The sequence below is a fragment of the Daldinia caldariorum genome, assembly GCF_022478825.1.
Source record: "Daldinia caldariorum strain CBS 122874 unplaced genomic scaffold F4812scaffold_16, whole genome shotgun sequence".
NCBI lineage: Eukaryota > Fungi > Ascomycota > Sordariomycetes > Xylariales > Hypoxylaceae > Daldinia > Daldinia caldariorum.
Window position 1 is genome coordinate 141,730 of NW_025953052.1, and position 22,975 is coordinate 164,704.

Genomic DNA, 22,975 nt, shown 5'->3' on the forward strand with positions numbered 1-22,975 from the left:
CCTACAATTCAAGTACGACCAGGTTGTACCTACCGATAAGCACGGCCCCTAGTAGCCTACCTCCGTTGTCTTTACTTGCCCCTCTTCCCAAACTTGCCTCCTCATTACCTAGGTACCTTTTAGGTATATGGTTGTTTGCTGTATGGTCCGGACCTTACCTACCTCATACCTGTAGGTTTGCCCATTATGTCAGTATGTCAGTAGAAGCAACTTGGATATATCATATCATGCCTTCCGAGGCTTGCAAGAATTTATTTAGGTTAGGTAGTTTTGTAAATGTGTAAGGTACATGATCTTATTTTAGAGTCGCGTTAAGTACCTATTAGGACATCTAGTAAAAGTTCCAATTACCGAATTCGGGCACTGTTAGCATTAAAGTTACTGCACAAGCATGAACATGCAACAGCTACATTGTTCGTCTGAGTCTGATCATTCGAGTTCTTTGTACATATAAGTGGAGCTCGGTACCTAATGTCGCGTACTTTGTAGCATGCTCGCATACTAAACTTCGCCTTAAACTTACAGCGACAACTACCTAACCCTAACATAATATCTAACAGACCAAACGGGGACGCCTTATATCTCTAGCTTCGCCATCTTCATATATCTAGGGCGAATAGAAAATGCCTGAACCGGCATCGCGAATAGCGATTAAATTTGGGACATCGTCCTCCTCATCAGTCAACGGAGTTAAGAAACAGAATCATGCGCAACCATCATCGACGTTAGGCAAGCGTCACCGAGCACACGCCCTATATCATGATTCCGATTCCGGGAGCGACGATGAGACCAGTGGTCGACATGAAGCAATCACGACTATCGGCGACGACATATCCGAGTCTGAATCTAAGAGGCGAAACCTAAACACGGGTAAATCCGGACGCGCCAACGCACCATACGTGATAACAGGCCACAAGAATCGCGACTGGAAAGCAGAGTTGAAGGCTCAGAGGGGTACCGAGAACGGTACGCCATCGAGGCGGAATGAATCTGACGGCTCTGCAGAGAGAGACCCGGCCGACCAGGACAAGCAAATCAAATGGGGTCTTACAGTGACGAAGAAACCAGTACAGGATGCCGAGAATTCGGATAAGAGTCTATCAAATGACCAAGAACCTGCTACACCTGGCCGCGAAGAAATTAATCGCGATGACGAGACTGAGGCTTCTAAGCACGAAGACAAGGACGCTATAGATGCTCTCTTAGGCAAAAAACGAAAATCTGCGAAAGACCTCGTCATCGAAGGGTCAAGACATAGCACGCCCACAACCCTTTCAGAACAGGATGCCTACCGTCGTAGAATGGGAGAAGCTGCAGAGGTATCAACTATAGAGGAATATGATCAGATACCCGAGGGTGAATTTGGAGCAGCCATGCTACGAGGAATGGGTTGGAACGGCGAGGAGCGCGGTGCGAAGCCTAAAGAAGTCAAAAGGCGACCGAATTTGATGGGGCTCGGTTCTAAGGAGGACGAGGAAATTAGGAAGGGGGAATTAGCCCGAAAACATGGACATCGGGAACGGAGACCCCGTCTTGACGAGTATAGGAGGGATAAAGAAAAAGAGAGACGAGACCGCGACGAGCGCCGGGCTGATAGCTACAAGTCCGAACGCGAACGCGAGCGCGAGCGACGAGATTATGGTCATAGCCATCATCGCGATCGGGACCGGGACCGGGACCGGGATGGCCATAGACACTCTGAGCGCAGCCATAGATGCTGAAAGAACTGGCTAACGCCTAATCAGCCCGACAGAATAGAATATCTGTGGCTTTTTAGCGCATGACGCCACGTCGACTCTACAAACCTGCCTTAGTCCTATATATTTAAAAGCCGACTTCTCATGATTGAACTGCTCGGGATGAGATATTCGCCGGATAAGTTCTGTCAACGGAGAACCCTGATAACCCTAGCTATCACATAGTGAGTGCCTTACTGAATCGAATTATTAGAGGCCGTAATACACCCTTTGCTGATTTGTTTAATGCATTTCATTACATACTATCTCGAAGCGATACTAACTGTGTGTGACTAGATATCGTTGAGGCAAAGATTGTTGAGATATTCATATATTCATAGTACAGGCTTCTGGAATTAGTGCTCAACACAACAACGGGACTTATCACTATTAAGAAATAGTGAAGGCGGGACAAGGGAATGGCACCCATAACAGAGCAATCTTGGGCCTTGAGGACAGATCATTTCTACAGCTCTGCATTTGAATCAAGACTCCTATATTGTCGGTGTAGTCTTACATGGTAATTTGTCTCGACTCTCGTGGACGTTACCTCTCCTTGTTTTTTATATCGTCTCCCCTGGTTGATCCCTGGCTACCTATTACCTGATACGGTATTCAGCCCTGGCATTTTACAACATAAAAGGGATATTTTGACCGGTGTTACCGCTTCGCTTGGAGCAGATCGTTCCTAATATATCGAAAAGTCACAACTCGACTATTTAGATGCTGTGGTCTCTCATATATATGGTACGATAATGGTGTATTCCAGCTTTGGGAGTGGTACCTAGCTGTGCCTCGGCATCGTGTCTTTTCAAGAGGCCGTATCTCATGTTAGCGTGTTAGCGTGTTATCGACATTATAGCGCCGTAGATCGGCTTCTACAGAACAACGTGGCCTTTCCGCCAAGGTCCTAGATTTTCGAGAGGTGGGTTCTAATGTTATTTTCTGCTAGCTAGGTCTTGTACATACCTAAGGTAATATAGAAATAACATGAGTCTGAGAGTACCTATTTGTTTTCAGGATATACCTTGCCTATCGTTTCAGCTAAGTACGTGTAATAGCTGAAGTAGTAGTATTAGTAGGTACTAGTAGTATGTAAAAATTGGCGTGGCTGTGTTTGCTTTCCTTATCCAATTTTAATTGTTTATTTTATTATTATTTTTTTTATATATATTTTCTATCCTAGGTGCTTCGCAGAATGTCGGTACGTAAGTTAGAACCCCCTATTCAATTAATTGTTTGGAGGTTTAACATCAGCTCGATAGCGTGGGTATGACCTAGCCTGGTACCTGCACCTGGACAAGCTTAGAACAAGCTTAGGGACAATCAGACCCTAAAGGCACCTAGGGTAGGTAGGCTAGGTACCTAAAGGTGGGGTGTTGGGGGGTTTCTCACCGTTGGAGCTCTAAGTCGTGGTCAAAACCCCACTACGATTACGACGGAACGGCACCTACTGTGGCTCTAGCTCAGGGTCCCCTGGCCACTCAGAGAAATCAATTCGTACAAAGGGTTATCGGGTTGGTTATCGGGGCTAAGAGCATGCAGGAGGACAGGAAGGCAGGAAGAGGGCGGTCTGTGAAAGTGGGAAAGGGCAGAGAAGAAATACTAACTTTATGTACCTCAGGTTTTTCCCACAAATTCTTCTTCAACTCTTCAAGACACAAAGAAGGTTATTGCAAAGTCTTTCCCGGCCCTTATTGGCTTTGCAATCATCATTCACTATGTCCAAGCCTCATAGTGTTAACGGGAGCGAGTCCGAGTTCGAGTTTATCGAAACTCCGAAAGCTCCCACTCCCACTTTCGAGAAATTTGAGGACTGCGGCGTGCGAACCACATCGGTAGGTTTTTTCTTTCTTTCTTTCTTTTTCCCTTTTTATGAAGCCGGCATCTACGGATCCGGCATCTCATACAGGAATACAGGCCAATACAGTCCAGAAGCTAACTAATATCATTTTCTAGTACCCATCTATCAAAAATGCACCTCTCCCCGCGGACTCTGCAGGTGCTGACACCTTCTCAAACCTCCTGCTATTCTCTCTGCTAGGAGGTGTCCCATTTTACATGTCCTGGAAAGTCGGAGGTGGTCTAAAGACTGCTATATTCTTCGCCTTATTCACGAGCATTCCTATCCTTGCTGGGTTTTGGCTCACTATCTCCGCCATAAGTCCCAGGAAAAACGAGAAGGCCAAATATCCCGGACGGCCGGTCGAGCATTACCTCACTTTCAAGAAGCAATCTGACAAGCTCAAGTACCATGGCAGGAATAAGATCCCCTTGGAGACCTTCTACGAGATGTATTTCGACGGCGATGTCGACTTCAACGGTGATTGCCTCGAAGTTTTGGAATACAGACATGATTGGGCAAGCTTCCGGTTCACCTGGGGCCTCTGCAAGTACTTTTTGTTTGGCATGATCCCCGAAGTTATCATGCACTCGAGGAGTCAAGGTATGATATTACACAACCTCAACTGCTAAATATGACTGCCGGCTAACTAGATCAAGATGAGGAACAGGTCCGTGACCACTACGACCGTGGTGATGACTTCTACGGTTGGTTCTTGGGTCCTCGTATGATCTACACTTCCGGCATTATCTCGGACATCAACAGAGAGGAGACCTTGGAGGAACTGCAGGACAACAAGCTAGCTATTGTGTGTGAAAAGATTGACCTACAGGAGGGCGAATCGCTGCTCGATATCGGTTGCGGTTGGGGTACCCTCGCACGATTCGCAAGTGTCAACTATGGTGCCCGCGTCACAGGTATCACTCTCGGCCGCAACCAAACTGCCTGGGGTAACAATGCTATGCGAAACGTTGGCATCCCCGAGGAACAAAGTAAGATCCTCTGCATGGACTACCGAGATATCCCGGTGCCCCAGGGCGGATACAAGAAGATCACTTGTCTGGAGATGGCTGAGCACGTCGGTGTTCGCAAGTTCGGTACCTTCTTGAAGCAAGTCTACGATATGCTTGACGATGATGGTGTGTTCTTCCTGCAGATTGCTGGTCTACGAAAGCCTTGGCAATACGAGGATCTTATCTGGGGGTTGTTTATGAACAAATACGTTTTCCCCGGTGCTGACGCGTCGACTCCTCTTGACTTTTTCGTCGGTGGACTCGAAGGTGCCGGATTTGAAATCAAGGGAATCGATACCATCGGCGTGCACTATTCCGCGACTCTGTGGCGCTGGTATAGGAACTGGTTGGCCAACCGTGAGAAGGTTGAGGCTAAGTATGGAAAGAGATGGTTCCGCGTAAGTTTTCCATGATCAAGTTGACGAGATGTATGTTGATGCTAACGAGTTAAAATAGATTTGGGAATACTTCCTCGCTGCTTCCACCATCGCCTCCCGACAAGGCACTGCTACTTGCTACCAGATTGTTTTGGTGAAGAACCTCAACTCTACTCATCGCGTTGAGGGTATCCCATCCCAGTTCGCCTTGACCGGTGCTCTAAACAAGGCCATGACGAAGATTGACTTCAAGGCATGGGCTAAGAAGAACGCTGACCAGTTCCCTACTTCAGCTGCCCAATAAAGAGAACAATAGTTAAACAAGCCTACCTATGGACTGGGAATAATGATATCCTAGTCTTGTAGCAAGGTTTGAACATTGTAATATGTGGCAGTAAAGAAAAGTTAGTCAGAGGCTAGGAGGTTATATTTAGGCGGAGGAATAGTGATGGGCTAAGATGACAGCTGCTATTCCGGTAATGGACGTCTGAAGTTTAATGGAGTGGATAAAGGTAGTAAGTAAACGTCGAGTGGAAAAGTGGTTAAGGCAGATGAATATAAACTACCCGAATCACCAACTAGACGCTTCCTAAAACAGATATATAGGTACATTACATATGGTATGATGATGATCTCGAAGTCGTAAACAGGAGGTGTTATGTAACTATGCATATCTGGAAACTAATGTGAAAAAAAGAAAAAGAAAAAAAAGAAAAAGAAAAAAAAGTTAAAAAAAAAATTAAAATTTAACCTAAATACCCCTGGATTAGGAGGAAGTCGAATGTATATCGGTAAATATGTAGGTACCCAACTTAACCCACACGGGACTGGATGCAGTACATAGGTACCTATATAGTACCTATGTACCTTGGGGTCCCAGCCATTGAGTTTTGAACCATGCACATAGATTACTGGTTCGTGTCTAGCTGTCTAGCGGTCATGCGCCTACATAGTAAATTATGCCAAGCCACTTCTTGTCCCATTCATTTGATTGCTTCAACTGGTTTCAACTGGCTTCGTCATTCTAGTCATTCTACAACATCAAACAGAATTTCTACAGACTTGACATTCTTTACTTTACCACCACCATCATCATCATCATAATCATCATCATCGACGAGCAGTAGTAACTTGGGTCCTCAGGACCTCCCTAATCTTCACCCCTAGAAAAACCCCCTTCTCTCTCACTATAACTTCATTCTAGGTCTAGGGATAGTCGAACTGGCGTTATGTATTCCAATTCTAATTCGTTCATGGGCGGCAACAGCCTGCGACCCGGTCCCCAGCAGTATGTCAATACGTACGGCGTGGGAGCCGGCGTTCCGGGTCAACAGCCTCAACAGCAACAGCAACAGCAGCCGGGACAGCAGCAGCCGAGTCCATTCGCACCGCAGCCGACGGGATATGGGCAGGCTCCCCTAACCCAGCAGTATACGGGCTTTCCTGGTACGCAAGGCTTACAATCACAACCTACAGGAATGGCTTTGAATATCCAGCAGCCTCAGTTACAGCCTCAGTTCACTGGATATCCCGGGCAAGCTCCTCAACAGCAGAACTTCCAAACGGGTGCTCCGCCGGTACCGCAAATTCCCTCTCAATTTCAATCCCAATTCAACCAGCAACAGCCTCAAAGCTCGTTTACGCCAGCCGCTTCGCAACCCCCGCCCCAAATATCCGCGCCCGCCCCGGCAATCAAACCTCAACCGACAGGCTTCAGCGCGATGGCTGCTTCGTTCAAGACAGGAGGCGCGACCGAATCTCAAGCGGCGGGTCGAGCTCATAAGCCTGCGAACAAGATACCGAATATTAGGTTATCCTTTATCACGGCCCAAGATCAAGCCAAGTTTGAGACGCTGTTCAAATCAGCCGTGGGAGACGGAAACACAATGTCTGGAGAGAAAGCTCGGGATCTGTTATTACGATCGAGACTTGATGGAGACTCTCTATCACATATCTGGTATATAGTATATTACCGTTACTTTCCAATCGACGATTAATTAACCTCTGGATAGGACTCTCTCGGATACCACCCGATCAGGCGAATTGCACTTCCCGGAATTTGCGCTAGCTATGTACCTCTGCAATCTGAAGCTTGTGGGCAAAGCGCTTCCCGGAACTCTACCAGACCATATCAAGAATGAGGTATCAAGTATGGTCGACATAATCAATTTCAGTATCGCCGAAGAAGCTGCCAGCTCCGGTGGTGCGAGCAATGCTCAGGATTTCACCAGGCAAAACACTGCCACTCCACCGACAATTCAGCACCCTCAGCCCTTATCATCTAATTCCCAGTTGCTCCAAGCACAGATGACGGGAATTCCGAGTCAGCCGACAGGATTCCCTGGTCAAGGATTACAGACACAGCAAACTGGATTTCTAGGTGGCCTGAATAATCCGCAGCCAACCGGTTACAACGGGCCTCTGCCGCCAATACCACCAATGCCCACGGGGTTTCCCGGCGGGTTGTCTCCAGCTAGCGCGCTTCCTCTCAACGCGCAGCCAACTGGAAGACCCGGTCAATGGGGCCTAGTCAACGCTCCGGCAACCGGGCTCCCTAATATCGATGCCTTACAGGCCCGAATGATGCCACAAGCAGGCCGCGAACAGCAGAATTATACTACGGCAGGCTTGTCGGGCAACGCAGTGATCCCCTGGGCCATTACCAAGGATGAGAAAACCCGCTACGACCAATTGTTCCGGGCGTGGGATGGCCTAGGCAAGGGATTTATTGGGGGCGACCAGGCTATAGAAATATTTGGGCAAAGCGGTCTTGAGAAACCTGATCTTGAGCGGATATGGACTCTTGCGGATAACGGAAATAAGGGCAAGCTCAATCTCGACGAATTTGCCGTAGCTATGCACCTGATTTACAGGAAGCTAAACGGCTACCCGGTGCCCAATGTTCTACCACCCGAGCTTGTCCCGCCGTCTACTCGCAATTTCACCGAGTCACTTGGTACTATCAAATCTATGCTAAACCAGGAGTCTGATTTCCGCAAGACATCAGGAGCGTCCTTACTTCCTCAAAAGACGGGCGTCAGCTACTTGAAGAGTCATTCCTTCAAGGGGAACGCCGGTGGGTTGAACGCTGGGCGGAAAGATGCGACAGTGTTCAAAAACAATGACGATCAGGTCGGGTACCGGTCGAGCGCGCGACGCAGGGTCGGGAATTCATCCCCCCGGCCAGAGTCACCTGCGTCTACTACGTCAAACGAAGAACTCTCTATTGACCAGCTCAAGAAGAAGATCCGAGAAAAGCAAGTCCTTCTGGATGCCATGGATTTCAAGGACGAGACAGCCGCTGAAGAGGATGATATCCTTGATAGACGCGATCGCCGCGAGGCTGACGAGCTATATCGTCGCATTAGACGGATACAGGACGATATTGACGCTCATCCTGATGCAGCTCTTGCAAGTGGTGATTCCGAAGCTGAGAGAAGGGCTCTCAAGCGCCAGCTACAAAACCTTACCGATAAAATTCCTGAGCTAGCTTCCCAGGTTAGAAAGACGGAAAAGGCTATTGCCGATGCCAGGCTCGAGCTCTTCCGGCTCAGGGACGCGAAGGCGCATCCCGGAAGTGCCTCTAATATTATCGGTACTGGTCCGGGTGGCACGATCACCGAGTCTGACCGTCTCAAGGCTAGAGCTAAAGCCATGATGCAGCAGAGGACTGCTGCGCTGACTGGCAAGAAGATAGACATTGGCGATGACGAAGGAGAAGCGGCGAAGCGACTAGAAGAGGAGAGCATTAAGGTACGAAATGAGAGGGATACCAACGAGAGCATGGTCCGCGACGTGGAGGAAAGTGTCCGAGAGTTCTCTCGGGGTATCGAAGACAACCTTAAAGAAGGCAGCCAAAGCGCAGCCAACGAACATGAGAGAAGAAGATGGGAAGACGGCCTGGGTGTGGAGGATGAAGTTCGAGACTTCATATTTGACTTACAACGTTCGAGCCGGGCCGCGAGAATCAGAGCTCAAGACCGCAAGGGCGGACGAGCACCCACAGCCGAGCCTGTCAAGGCGGAGGCACCGCCAACTCGCTTGGATAGTCCTTCAGCAAGCAGCACTGCTACACCGCCAACTAGCCGATCACCAGCGCCGGGTGGCTCGTACTCGTCATACAAAACTCCGGAAGAGAGGGCCGCATTCATCAAGCAGCAAGCAGAGCAGCGCATGGCTGAGCGCCTTGCAGCTCTTGGAATCAAGACGCCTTCCAAACCCGGGGAGACTGCTGCCCAGAAATTAGAACGTGAGAAGGCAGAACGTGCTGCCAAGCGTCGACAGGCAGAAGAAGAAGATGCCCGACGTGAACAAGAGCGGCAAGCTAGAATTGCTGAAGAGCAGGGTGTAGCTCCTCCCGCACCCGCACTCAAAACAGAGGGCAAGAAACCACCGCCGCCTCCTTCAAGGAAGAGTGGGAAACATGACGATACGTCTACCGCAGGGAGAGCCGAGGAGGACGAAGCTACGAAGAAAGCCGAAGAAGAGGCATCGAGGAAGGCCGAAGAGCAGCGTCTCTCCAGGGAGCACGAAGAGCAACAGCGAGCTACTCAGCAAATGGAGTACGTAATATTATTCCACTTGAATTTCCATCCGTTATTCAGACTAACTCTTTTTATAGGGATGAGGCCAGGCAACAAGAGCAAGAGCTCGCAAATGAGCGCGAAGCTGCCTCCGCCCGTCTCAAGGCTCTGGAGGAACAGGTCCGCCAAGGCAAACTCAAGAAGGAGGAAGAAAAGAAAAAGAAGAAAGCCGCCATGGCCGAGGCGAAAGAGAAGGAAGCGAAGCTGGCAGCTCAACGTGCCGAAATCGAAGCTGCGCGCCAAAGGGAACTTGAACTTCAGCGACAACTCGCAGCGATGGGGGAGGACTCTTCCTCCTCGGACGACGACGAGGGTCCGCAACAGATCACTCCTCAAGCATCTACCCCTACTCTGGGTAGCAGTCAGCTTGGCAGTCAGGAATTGGAGCGCAAAGCCACTCCACCTCCTGCCCCCGCGCCGGCTGTAATCTCTCCTCCTTCGGTCGCCAGTCCACCTTCAGAGACGGAAAGCCGCAACCCATACCGCCGGATGTTATCCCAGTCCTCGGAGTCTTCTGCGGCCCCTTCTGCGCCTACTCCAGCTGCTCCCGCCGCTCCGCCGCCGCCACCACAGCCAGAAGTATCTACTAATCCGTTCTTCCGAATAACCCAGGAGGCCAAAGCAGCACCGCCTCCTTCTCGAAAGCGACCGGACACAGATGATGAGTGGGGTTCTGGAAGCGAGGATGATGAGGATTCGGATGATGAGCGTCCGGCCGCCGGCGCTGCTCAGCTAGCATCTCTCCTCTTCGGCTCCATGGGTCCTCCTCGACCACTATCGGCTACGGGTGATAAATCTGCTGGAGCTTCGCCGGTTGTGACTTCAACACCATTCAGTCCTCCACCTACAGGAGAGACTGCAGGATCGCCTGCCGCACCTCCGCCGCCGCCACCTATGCCAGAGGCAGGCGCAGGAGCTCCTCCGCCACCACCCCCGCCGATGCCTGACTTCGGGGCTCCTGTGGTACCTCCGCCACCCGCGCCGCCAATTCCGGGAATGGGTGCTCCTCCACCACCGCCGCCGCCAGCTCCAGGTGCCTTACCAGCTGCTCCTTCTGGTGGTGGTAGACCCGCCGGTTTCTTAGCCGAGGTTCGCATGGGTAAAGCGCTGAAGAAGACCCAGACGAAGGATAGGAGCGGTTCAGGTTTAGCCGGCCGAGTTTTGGATTAAGGATAGTCAAGCCTGTTCGCTGTTGGACGGGCTTAGCTATATGAGGTATCCCGAGATCCACATATAACTCTGCAGGTAAAGGTCTTGGATGGGTCAGATTGTATGAGTGAGTGTTGTAACTACTTAACATAGCGGATGTTTTCCGACGGCCTTGGCTTACGGCAAGAAGATTTGCTAGCGGACAAACATGAGACTTTGTTTTCTTCGTTCGATGAGTAGTAATATACCTAGTATTAGGTATATACTGACTGTATTTATTTAATTTCATTGTAGAGGAGAGTACAGGTACCTTTACTCTACCGAAAGTTAAAAGATGTCTATATCATATGTTGTTGACTACCTGATTGCCCCGTTGTTTACTTCATGCCAACTCCCCTTGTGATTGATATATTCCAGGCTCCGAGAGTATTGCCATGATCGCGAATATCAGGAGACTACGACGGCGTTCAATAGGTAGGTACCTAGGTAGCTTGGATTCAATTATGCCTGCCAGGCCAGACTCCCTCGGGCTTAATCACGTTTACATCATCATTGTATAAGACGGATCGAACATTCTTCTATTTGTCATCGCGCGTGGCCTGGTCTGGTCCTTGGGGGGGATTTATAAAGGGATATGGAGAGGACGGTGAATGCAAGGAGGGGAATCGAGTTGCAGGGTTTGGAGAGCTATTTGGAGGAGATGCCGGATTTCTAGGTGGAAAATTGACTTGAGTTGTATTACTTTGAGAATACTATGGTGAAGTTCGGGATCTATGTCGAGTATATTATGCCTTAGGTATCTATTTTACTATGTACATAAGCTGTATGGTATTCGACGGCTTCGAGGATGTTGAAACAGAAACCGGCAGTAGTGCAAGACTACTTAACCTAACCTCCTTGTGTATAGATGAATTACCAATGCGTAAGATAGGGACCAATACTTGGCCACCATATTCATATATCTCTTGCATATCTAAGATGCCCAGGCTGTTCTCAGACACAACATGTCGGTAGTTATCGTGGGGTTGCGACAACTAGAGCGACGATCTCACAGCTTGGCCCGATCTAAGGGCCTTGGCAACAAACACACCCCGAGAGATTCAACATCACGTTTTAAGCCACTGAATAACTTGAGACATATGCTAGGATGGTTATTTTTGGAATTTCTGTTTTGGAATAGAGCTAGACCACGACTCGTCGGGATAACATCTGGAAAGCATAATAAGAACCCGGGCTCTTCTTTCAACTTCCCCCTTCTCTCCTTTCTCTCGGCAGCTGGCTCCTCATTCGACTTCGTTTCTCTGCGAAAATAATTTATCATATTGTTTGCCTACCTATATAAAGTGCACAGGTGCACACTCACTGCATCATAATTTGCACATCTCGAGTTTGCCACCTACTTCCTCCACCACCTCTCACTCGGACTAGCCCAGGAGTCAACATGAAATCCACGTTTACAATCATACTCGTCGCGCTCTTAGGCAGCGCTGCGGGTGCTCCGTTGAATATCAACCTAGGGGCCTACTCGCCCGCCCTGGTAGTCGGTGATGGTGCGATTGGGTTTGAGGGCGCGGAAGGCAAAGCAGCTACCCAGGGGGCTGCGGCCCTGACTGGCAAAGGAATTACTTCCACATAAAGCGCGCTGATGTGGGACTGGATGCTTTTTAACTACAAGCTTGGTATGGTGCTTACAAGGTCCCCAGTAACTTGGTTTCGACATTGCTGAACTAAGATGATATCACTGTAGTTTGATACTCCTTTCTGTATGGAGACAATGTCGTGGAATGCCGAAGGAAATATGATAGGGCGCTGTAAAAGATTTAATGAAAGAGGTATCCTAGGAGCTTATGACGAAGAGGATGGAAAGGCTGTCACGTAAAAGAGATAACGTTAAAGGAAGATTAAGAATGGGTTATAAAGTAAGGGGGTTTTAACATGTCGAGTTACTCTCTCCCGCCTTGTTGGTCATCGCAAATAGGGAGAATAAGAGGACATAGAACCTACCTAAACCAGATAAATAAAGGTTCATATGTAGATCATCGCAGGCAACTTGATTTAGCTTTTAGGTCCTCGCTTCATCTCCCAGTCTCTTTATAGCTGTGGTGGATGATTGTATAAGTCTCGAACAAATCGCTGTAGTTATCATCTTCAGACACGGACACACGACTCCAATCACAAAAATATAATTGATTTAACCTGGGCTATACGCTATACGCTAAAGTTCAAGGGGGTATCAATCCTATTCTACCACTTCGAATCTTAGACAGTTACGGTCTATACGTTTCTAGATAGCTTTATCTATTAGGTATATAATTGGCAACCGCCTTATACCTATACACCGTCCCTCCAAGATCAATATAGGATGGTGAAGATATACTTATTTACGTCGATATTTGGTATGCGCTTCCAGCACTGGACGTAATAGTCTGTCTATGTAGATGCGTTCCCCTCGCTTTCGGCGTGGATAGCCGCAGCCTCAGCCTTAGGGGATGACGGATGTACTAGAACGCCGGCCTCGGGATCAACTACATGTTCGCCCCGCTTAGCAGCTTGAACGAGGTCTGGTCGCTCTGCCTTGAGTCGCGCAAACGTCTCCTCGGCATCCCAAACCCAGGGCGTGGGTGCTGCGAATAGGAGATCCATCTCCTCGAGCGTTCGCTGGTTACTTTCCGGGTAGAGAGCCCAGACGATTGGAATAGCCAATATATTGCACGCGCCGAAGATGTGAAGTGTCGTGGAGCCAATGTCTGGAGCAGTTTAGTTAGAGGATATTGCCATGCTAAATTCAAGTGTGAGCTGAACTTACTTGCGAACATGACCGGACAAAGAAGGGTTAGCCATCCGTTTCCGATCGACCAACCCACAACTCCCCAAGCGTTACCCTTTGCTCGGACCTGGAGAGGGAAGATTTCAGCCGGGTATAACCAAGGGACGGTTAACCAGGTCGCACCGAAGACGGATGTGAAAATGAACACGAAGGACGCTGCTGCTGCTCCATAAGAACTGGCCTTAGCTAGGTCTCCGTTCGCAGTCGCGTCTTGGCCGAGCTTGGAGAAGGCGCCGGCAAGGAACATAGCGATACCTTGGCCGACGGCACCCCAGTACAAGGTCCACCTACGGCCGATACGATCTAAAGTGAAAACGCAGATGAGAGTGGCGAACATATAAAAGATATTGTTAAGACCGCTGATCCACTGGCTCTTGAAGGTGTCAAAGCCAGCTATGCGGAAGATGGTAGGCGCGTAGACGGTGACACCCGCAATGCCAACCCATTCCTGGATGATTTGCAGCCAGATGACAAGCTGGACACGTCGGCCGGTGTGCAGCTCGCCCGAGCCAATGCCAAAAAGCATGTGCAAGTACGAGTTCTTCTTGGACTCCTTGGTCTCAAGCGCGACTATATTGTTAATGTCATGCAACTCGGCCTCAGCCCTTTGCAGATCTTCCCCAGACGATCCTCGAAGCCGGTGCAGGATGAAGCGGGCCTCTTCGGTGCGCCCAACCTTGGCAAGCCAACGGGGGGATTCGGGGAAGAACCAGACTGCTCCTAGGAGCACGAGAAGCGGGATGATTTGGAACGCGATGGGGAATCGCCATCTGAATGCCGAGTTGCCGTTGTCGATGAATGATAAGCCGAATTCGAGCCAGTAAGCGACAACGACACCGAAGATGTTCAGAGTGAACTCGATGGCGATGAATTGACCCCTTGAAGTGTGTTCGGCCGTCTCGGTCGCCCTGCACAGGATATTAGTGGCCTGATATACTTACAGAAATAATATTATAAGCGACCTAAGGATAACTCACCAGACAGGGACGATGGCATTAAGTATACCAGTTCCTATGCCGTTCACAGCGCGAGCGCAGATCATCCAGTTGTGATTCATGGCCGAGCATTGCAAGCTCGCTCCTACGACAGCCCATACCGATCCTAAGGCGATGGTCTTGATTCTACCGATCTTGTCACCGACCCATCCGCCGCCGAGACAGCCGAATAAAGTTCCCAGATAGTAGACCGAGACAATTCCACCCTGCAGCAGACTATCCGTGATGATAGGCTCGTCAGTATCCGGGTCGACATACCCGAGGCCCATAAGATCGATATAGTGCTTAGAATTCTAGCATATCGAAACATTTCATGTTAGCTTTTACCAACTTGATACTATACACTAATAAACTTCACGCTCGAGCCGAGATAGCACGAATGCATTACTCACTGCTTGATGTTAGCTACTCTACACACAGAGAAGAAATTTGGGATAACAAGGTCTTGTATTATTACACATACCGTTGACTCCTGACATCATACCCTGATCGTAGCCAAAGAAGAATATAGACTAGGTATGTTAGGTTAGATATATAAGAACCACGAGGAATGCGGGCAGAATGTCATATAATACGCACCAGCGCAGCGATACAGTTGATGGCGATGAGAAGCTGTCGCTTCTCTAGGTGGTTGGCCACATTGGTGCCGGGAAGCCTCTCCATCTTAGCCATTCGTGCTTGGAACAATACCTCACGACCGATTCTGTCACTAGATACTGTAGGTACTCACTCAGACTTGTACACGCGTCTCTTTCATACGAGAACGAGCGCGCAATGAAGTCTGAGAGGTTTTAACGAAAGCCTGCAGGAGAGACAGAGAGGAGGGGGCGATCTACATGATATATACCCAATGAATAACACTAAGATACCTCTCTTTCTTACATACATACCCTACATAGCAAGCAGAGAACAAAGGTGTCGCCAACCGCATGCCTGATACAGTTAGACCGACGTCGGTGCATAGCCGCCGCGTGGGAAACTGATGGGCTTTCGGCAACGCAGACGCATGTCACGAGTTTCCTGTACCGAGTCTACGAGGGAAATATGTACCTAACATATAGTATGATTTGTTCCTGTTTGGGGACTTCGAACCCCGCAAAGCCCCAACTTCTCTGCAAGTCCGGGTTGGACGAAAGATGGACATGGTTCCCGCAGATACCCAACACAAAGGAGACGAGTAAGTAGGCGAGGGGTGGGGGTGGGGGGTGGGAGGAGAGAAACGAGGGGAAGATGGGTAGGTATTCCCCGTGGAGCCCCCACAACTTTCCATAAGGAAAACGGCGGAGGCAGGGGGGTCAACGTCTCACCACAGCAAACCCACCCACGACGGAACAGGGATGATATTCTTCGACATACTCTATTAACTTTCCGAGAGGCTCTCTTGCTAAGAACTCATTAGTCTAGGTTAATCAGAGACATGCTACTACACTACTGTAACGTACTATAACTACCTAAGGTAGGTAGGTATATATTCGCTTTGAATTCCGTTTGGCTGGGCTATCGAGCTTGGGCAGTCCACGTGCCAGTTGCTGAATTCTCGACTATGCAAGAAAGCAAGAAAAGGCCTTTCTCTTCCAAGAAGAGCTAAATAAATACATAGCGGTGTACCCCGGGGGCATGATGCGAGGCTTGGTCCTTATATGCGCTCCAATCAAGTCTCGAGGCCAAACCGACGGTTTTAGCTTTCGATATGACCGCACGGATGCTCTAATTTCTTACAGGTAGGTGCCCACTAGTAGGTAGTTCGCTTGTCATCGTTGCGGCTGAGAGCCGAGCAAGCTAGCGAACGTTGTTAGTATCCTCTAAGACGGCTATGTCGACCACGACTGACAAGGCTATGATTGCCTATAGCAGGATAATTGTCTACTTAGGTAGAAAACTGAGGGACTCGAAAGCAACTCAATTAGCCAGATGACCGAAGATATCGCAAGGAAGGTTTCATGAGGTTCATAGATCACATTCCCGTGGCTGAAGCCAAAGACTGCAAACCCTCTCCAATTCTCGACGACAGACGGGTATGGACCTCAAGATCCTCGAGGAGGTCCAGAATGTTCGGATAGAAATGCGGTGTCCGTAAGCGTTATTATTCAATATACGAAGACGTTGGAAATGAGTTCATGGTGTATGAGCTACGAAGGAAAGAAAGTGAGGTTTGAAGTTTTGTCGAAAGTTGGAATATCGGAATGTCGGTATATTGATTATGCACATATACTGGGTTACAAGGTATACCTTCCATGGTTGCATACTATCATCATTAGGTACCTACTTGTAAGTACGAGCCCGTCTCGTGTTACTCGAGGTAAGCACGTTAACCAATTACCAACCTTTGAACTGCACCCAGGGAAGAAGGGAAGAAGGGAAGAAGGCAGCTGCAAGTCCCGATAACCTCTCATACCACCTTCAACTTGGCTACCTCATTCTCATTCAAATTCAAACTCAAATCCACATTAATATTTACATTCATATTCGTATTTATATTTTCCTTTGACATAGAAAGAATTGAATACCTACCTAAACTACTTCTATCCCCTACAAAGCTTGTTTTCTATATTACTAAGAGAATCCTTCAAAAGATATCCTCAAGTATCGAAATCGAACTATTCATATTTTTTTTATTTCCTCTCTACTGTCCTAATCATACGTAAACCAAGTCCCTCATATGTGCCCGCCTTTTACCTCTACCTAAAACTTCCATTATGCCTTCTAACCAAATCCCCATTAACGCCGTCTACTATCCCAGCTGGCGAGTCTACAAGGACTTGCCTCCTTCATCCCTCCAGCTCGACTACATCGACCGCATCCTCTACGCCTTCGTCCTTCTAAACGAGGACGGGACCCTGAGATTTCTGGACGAGTTCGCAGACTTGAACAAAGACGTCGACGGGGAGAAGGGCTGTCTGCGCGCCCTGGCTAAGCTAAAGCAGCAGAAACCAAATCTCAAGACTCTAGTCTCGATCGGCGGTGGCAGTGGCAGCGCCGAGTTCCCGGCCATGGCTGCGAGCCCTGCTAGTCGTGCCACATTCGCTAGATCATGTAAGGAATTCGTAGAACAGTACCAGTTCGACGGCGTCGACATGGACTGGGAGTACCCAACAACAAAGGAAGCAGGAAAGAACTACATTGCCGTGCTCCGCGAATTGAGGGAAGCCTTGCCCTCGTCGCAGTATCTCCTAACTACTGCCTTGCCCACTGGAGAATACTATTTGAAAAACATCAACATACGTGCGGCAAGGAAGCTTCTCGATAACCTCAATTTGATGGGCTACGACTTCACTGGCTCGTGGACTGACGTGGCAGGGCATCACGCGCAACTCTTACCCCAACTAGGTCCGCAGGGCCACGTATACCCAGCACTGCGGAATTCTTGTCACCAGGGTGTCGAGTACCTAGTATCGCATGGTTTCCCCGTCCACAAGATCATACTGGGCGTGCCAGCGTACGCAAGGTCCTTCGCGGGGGCCCGCGGGGTAGGACAGCCGTTCCAGTCAGTTGCGGAAATGGATTACAACGATCTACCGAGCGAGTGGATCAGAGACGCAACTATCGACCATCACGTCGTGGCTGCGAGTTATGTCGACGGTACGGGTAAAGGGTTCGTCAGCTTTGACGTCCCAGAGACGGTCAGACGGAAAGCCGACTATGTGAAGAGGGGGAGGCTGGGTGGTTTGTTCTACTGGACCGGGGTTGGCGACGTAAAGGGGCCCGAGAGCTTGGTCCGAGCTGGGTTTGAAGAGCTGAACGGAAGTAGTTCTTGAGGTTTGTCCGGCCTTGATGAAGGGATGCCTCCAATGCCCAGTTATCTCTTCTGAATAGTTTAAATCCACGTCAAACTGTACCTAGTTAGTTTATCACCTAAGTTTGGATTACTGTAAACACGTCATTGGCCCCTAGGTAACTCAAAAGATATCCGCTGTTTCTGGACGAAAACATGGAGCCGTACGGAGAGAAGCCTTAGGTAATTTCCTAGTATAAACAACTCCCTGTTGGGGAAAAGGCATGGTTCTATAGCATACCTATACAGGACACCGTGTAAAGATATTTATGTCACTTGAGCTTCAAGGTATGTTTTATCCTACTACCTTAGCCACCAACCCCCCAGTTAATAGATCTGGGGGCTTTATAAGGTACGTAGTAGAAACCCAAGTCAAAATGAACCACTTGTCAATTTCACAGAGAAAGAAGAGCAAGCCCTAAACTTAAGGGCAGAGAGTTTGTACAAATTGTGGTGTCTACCTAGGAGTGGTATCTACTCTAGGTATGTACCTAATGTAATTACTTGCTGATTAGCTGCCATTGATTGAATGCGGTGCGTTCCCAATGAAAACAAAGTACAAATTTGCATGCAGATTCCTATGTCTGCCATTATGCCTTTTTTTTTTCATTTCAATCCTTATTGGTTATTATGCGTGGGTGTCAATCATCCTTTCATGATTCCATAACGGGCCTGCTTGATTCGCTACGTGCGAAATTGAAGGGGAAAAAATTGCAAACTGGGAAAGCCCGTTTAAAAGTCGTGAGTCGTCGTGCTCGTTATCGTGATTGTGATTGATTATGATCACCAGTCGTACTAGGTAGTTCCTAAATAGGAAATCCTCGTCGCCGTGCAAGTTTTTGCCTGAAAACTGAAAATTGCAGTAATAGGTATCAAAGTGCTCCTTCGCAGAAGAGCTGTAGCTCTGGCTCTTTGGAAAAGACAAGAAAAGCTGGAATTGGGGCGCACTCAGAGCCAGGTTTTGGCGTGAAATGTGAATCTGCGCAGTAGCCCAGCCTGGCCTATTTAGATGAGGTACCTAAGGTAATGATAAGTATTAGCAGGTAGGCTTCTTTCAGTGAGATACTAATTACACCATGGAATAGAGAAGAGAAGAGGGGCAAAATATGTATGATACTCACCTTAGGTTAGGTAGGTACCTATTCAATAGGAGTACGGTCCTCGGGTTTGGTGCGGCTCACGATGTATACACCTTTGAACATCTGGGGCTGGGGCTGGGGCTGGGGCTGGTCGGTAGCCTTCTTTTCCTTCTTGTCCGGGCTGCTGGTAGGCTGCTTTCCCTTCTTGTCGACAGCAGCAGCAGTATCCTTCTTCTTGTTCTTGTTATTGTTCTTCTCCTTCTCCGAGTTGCCAGTGATGTACAGAGGCGGCGCCGCATGAGAAGGTACAGCGAAGCTTTCGTGCATGCCGGGGCTCTGGGGGACCCAGCTGCTTTGGCTGTCAGAGCGCTGAGCACCGGCACCGGTGTACGGGATGGTGTACGGTTTCCAGTTCGAGTCGCTGGCGGTGCTAGGGACGGCAGTGCCCTTCTCCGAAGCGGCCTTGTACTTTTCCGGCTTCGACATGGTGGTGTCGGCGCTGGCCGGTCTGGGTCCAAGTTTATCAGCGACGTCAGCAGCCTGTTTCTGGAGAAGTAGAAATCAGTAAATACCCGAGGTAGTCCTGACGGCCATCGCATAAAATAAAATAAAAAGAAACTTGGAGATAGTGCTTCCGTAGTGAGCAGGTATAGACTAGAAGGAGATAATAATTTACCAACAGGTATGCTGTTTCTCTACTATTGTTCCAATGTGAATAGATAGAATTAGTTTCCACTCGGAATGTCAGGTATACCGTTGTTACCGATATAAATAAGTAGGTGTGGTGTTGTAAGAAAGGGAGTGGTGCGTTAACAGTAGTGATGGTGGATGTGAAGATGTAGACGTGAATGAAGGCAGCAGTTGCAGGAGGAAAAATCAAATTAAACAATTGAAAGAACGCCACGGGTGGTGACTGACTTTCAGGATACCATGGTGTGTAGACGCGTCGGCATGAACACGAAGATGAAGACTGCCCGTCTCGACAAGTGAAAATTGACGGTGACTTACCTGAGCCGACTTCTTGGAACGGAGAAAGGACAACTTGAGAAAACAGCCAGCCATCTTGACAAATTAAAAAGCTATCTGACGTGTGGATTTGGAAGGATGCGACAAGGTGTTGCGGATCTGGGAATGTGGACGAAGAACTTACGGTTGTGGCTGTCGACATAAAAATCGGATTGAAGCGTTCAAGTTAGGGTATTGATTACCATACCGCCTGCGTTACGACGACAGTGACTAAGATGGTACCGGTCTCAATAATTTTAGCTAATGGGCGGTACTACAATTAAATCACTTGGGTATTTAACAATAGGCCCGGAGGGTACATTAATACCTACCTGCCTACGCAAGACATCAACAACTCCCCTTAAAATCTTAGGCAAGTTCATGGGGCTTTCACTGATTAGAAACTTGCCTCATACTAACCTTGCATGAAACAATGCCTAAAAAATTGGTATGTGACAGTTTTAAAGCAGGTACACGCCGCCACATATACAATAGCTACAAGATACAACCACTTTATCACCATCCAAGGCATTTACTAACTCACTTTACCAACTCACATGCACTCCAAGGATGCCAGCAACTAGGTAGATATCTAGAAAGATTAGAAGCAATCGCCCACCTCCCGCACGGAGGAATCCCTTCACGTGGTATACTAGAGTGACATTGGTTTAACAGGAGCTAGAAAACAAAATCACCACAATAAAGCTTACCTAAAGCACTGACCTTCTAGTAGACCATTATCCCTGAACCCTAATTGAGAGCTGAATACATATCTCCTTCTCCTACTTAGACCAAGTACTATTTAGCAATTAAAGCAAGCCTATTAATGCCCCTAGAGAGTAGATCTCAAAACTCAGATACGATCATAAGCAAAGTGGTAAAGGAAAGTAAAGTAATGGCGAGCCGGGATTGCTAGATCCTTGAGTGGCCAAGTCCACGAGAGTATTCCAGAAAATATAAACAAGGTAATGATTTATTACTCCGTACGCTCTCTTTGGGTCCCTTCAATGATGTTAAGCGGTAAATTTCAAGGGGGGATACCTATGATCGATGTTGCTAGCAGTCTTCAATACTGACCTTATCATTCAAGCATAATAAACTACCAGACGTTGAGAAAAAAAAAAAAAAAAAAGAAACTTATGCACGTATTCAACGGGATTACTATCCGTGACTATGACTGACTTATGGTTGAAACGCCTTGTCTACACGCCGAGTTCATCGTTGAAGGTTAGAGGGATCACGTGAAAGGGTGCCATTCTTGTACCTTGCATAAGGCTTATTTTAAGGCTTAAGGTAAGCCACATCGTGAAGACCCTTGTGGATCTGTTAAGTACCTAGGTACCTACACCATGACGTATCTCTATATTACCCAAACAGAAACACTTCAATTAGGTTAGGTACCTTAACATGGCATACAAATACATTGGAAGTTGTTCGTTGCTACATAATGTTTTGGGCATTGTCATATTTCTGTCCGCTTTGCCGGGTATTTTATTTATAAATATAAAGTGCCTATATGATGGCTAGCGGAGCAAGGCTGAAGACGCTATTAATATGGCTGCTTAATAGTATACCCGCCCTGATAGAAGAACCCGCCGGTACAAGCTAAAGAGAGGACAGCGAATGGTAGGTCAAGTTCAATAACAGACCAGATCCAGATACAGCCCAAGGGCGGAGCTTGTTTCATAACAGCGAGATAGCTATACTTATTCGAAATATGAATCAGATAGCAACCAGAAACGACACTCGCAACGAGGAATATAATCTGCCGCAGGGGAGATTGGAACCTCACCGGCAGCCCGGGGATAAAAGATGGAGCCGAGACGTGCGGATGAAGTACATAGACGAGTAAGAAGAATACTAGACGTAGGTACATATTGGTTTATTAATTAGATAAATGCGGTACTAAGGAATCATATTATATACTTGTGGAGAGGGAAAACCTACCAACAGAAGCTTGTACAGATCTCATTATGATCTGAGGCCATATGATGGAGATTGCATATTGATGCTGGACAAGCACATCGAGAGTCATATGTAACATAGACAAGCTGATGCTCCAAAGCATAGTCTCCAATACCCTGTCGGCGGTCGACGATAAAAGCTCATCTCCGTCGTCCGAGTCCGCGTCCGAGTCGTTAGCTTTCGCATTCTTCCTCTGCTTCCGCTCGGCTTCCTCGAAGAGGTTGCGGTCTTGCGCAAGCTTCAGCAAGGTGTTCTCGCTGGGGACGGCGGTTCGGTCGGGATGAGATAGCTTGATCTCATTTGCCGCTTTTTTTTCTTTTCGAGTTCGGACCATGGTGTAGGGTTGCTAGAGCCTAGAGCGATGTGCTAAGGGGGGGGTGGGGGATTAAATATTTATGACGAAAAGTAGAGATGGACGTGTTGTCAATGATACGACGTAAAAAAAAAAGATGTACATGTTGTACCTAGGTGGATAGTTGGCGGTTTTAGCTCCCGATGAGCTTGTGATTTGGCACCTACCTTGCAAGGGTTGTATTGTACCTTGTTATCTACATAGTTTCAAATGCTACGGCATAAATGGATCAATCTATGCAACAATTGATAGATAACGTTCAAAAAGGTATGATAGAGG

General features: G+C 48.2%; 7 protein-coding genes across 7 annotated transcripts; 5 read left to right on the plus strand and 2 right to left on the minus strand.

Annotated features, from left to right (window-relative positions):
* F4812DRAFT_130357 (DExH-box splicing factor binding site-domain-containing protein) lies at nucleotides 1-2,353 on the plus strand. The gene is made up of 2 exons (XM_047929539.1): nucleotides 1-1,921; nucleotides 2,034-2,353. Exon 1 carries the CDS (start codon nucleotides 624-626, stop codon nucleotides 1,719-1,721), a length of 1,098 nt encoding a protein of 365 aa, XP_047787382.1. The 5' UTR covers nucleotides 1-623; the 3' UTR covers nucleotides 1,722-1,921; nucleotides 2,034-2,353.
* A 620-nt stretch (nucleotides 2,354-2,973) lies between these two features.
* Nucleotides 2,974-5,665, plus strand: F4812DRAFT_439427 (S-adenosyl-L-methionine-dependent methyltransferase). Its single transcript, XM_047935069.1, has 4 exons — nucleotides 2,974-3,574; nucleotides 3,696-4,182; nucleotides 4,239-4,990; nucleotides 5,049-5,665. The coding sequence occupies exons 1-4, from the start codon at nucleotides 3,350-3,352 to the stop codon at nucleotides 5,271-5,273; spliced, it is 1,689 nt and encodes a 562-aa protein (XP_047787383.1). The 5' UTR covers nucleotides 2,974-3,349; the 3' UTR covers nucleotides 5,274-5,665.
* Nucleotides 5,666-5,957: 292 nt separating this feature from the next.
* F4812DRAFT_439430 (uncharacterized protein) lies at nucleotides 5,958-11,066 on the plus strand. Its single transcript, XM_047935070.1, has 3 exons — nucleotides 5,958-6,926; nucleotides 6,982-9,531; nucleotides 9,591-11,066. The coding sequence occupies exons 1-3, from the start codon at nucleotides 6,199-6,201 to the stop codon at nucleotides 10,720-10,722; spliced, it is 4,410 nt and encodes a 1,469-aa protein (XP_047787384.1). The 5' UTR covers nucleotides 5,958-6,198; the 3' UTR covers nucleotides 10,723-11,066.
* An 815-nt stretch (nucleotides 11,067-11,881) lies between these two features.
* On the plus strand, nucleotides 11,882-12,736 carry F4812DRAFT_439432 (uncharacterized protein). Its single transcript, XM_047935071.1, has 2 exons — nucleotides 11,882-12,380; nucleotides 12,449-12,736. The coding sequence occupies exon 1, from the start codon at nucleotides 12,143-12,145 to the stop codon at nucleotides 12,335-12,337; it is 195 nt and encodes a 64-aa protein (XP_047787385.1). The 5' UTR covers nucleotides 11,882-12,142; the 3' UTR covers nucleotides 12,338-12,380; nucleotides 12,449-12,736.
* A 132-nt stretch (nucleotides 12,737-12,868) lies between these two features.
* On the minus strand, nucleotides 12,869-15,832 carry F4812DRAFT_439435 (general substrate transporter). The gene is made up of 5 exons (XM_047935072.1): nucleotides 15,103-15,832; nucleotides 14,988-15,035; nucleotides 14,506-14,816; nucleotides 13,508-14,436; nucleotides 12,869-13,448 (listed from the first exon to the last, which is right to left on the minus strand). Exons 1-5 carry the CDS (start codon nucleotides 15,193-15,195, stop codon nucleotides 13,132-13,134), a joined length of 1,698 nt encoding a protein of 565 aa, XP_047787386.1. The 5' UTR covers nucleotides 15,196-15,832; the 3' UTR covers nucleotides 12,869-13,131.
* Nucleotides 15,833-17,063: 1,231 nt separating this feature from the next.
* On the plus strand, nucleotides 17,064-18,503 carry F4812DRAFT_130387 (glycoside hydrolase family 18 protein). Its single transcript, XM_047929540.1, has one exon. It carries the CDS (start codon nucleotides 17,220-17,222, stop codon nucleotides 18,276-18,278), a length of 1,059 nt encoding a protein of 352 aa, XP_047787387.1. The 5' UTR covers nucleotides 17,064-17,219; the 3' UTR covers nucleotides 18,279-18,503.
* A 3,129-nt stretch (nucleotides 18,504-21,632) lies between these two features.
* F4812DRAFT_130576 (uncharacterized protein) lies at nucleotides 21,633-22,809 on the minus strand. Its single transcript, XM_047929541.1, has 2 exons — nucleotides 22,327-22,809; nucleotides 21,633-22,239 (listed from the first exon to the last, which is right to left on the minus strand). Exons 1-2 carry the CDS (start codon nucleotides 22,676-22,678, stop codon nucleotides 21,929-21,931), a joined length of 663 nt encoding a protein of 220 aa, XP_047787388.1. The 5' UTR covers nucleotides 22,679-22,809; the 3' UTR covers nucleotides 21,633-21,928.
* Between the last annotated feature and the right edge of the window lie 166 nt (nucleotides 22,810-22,975).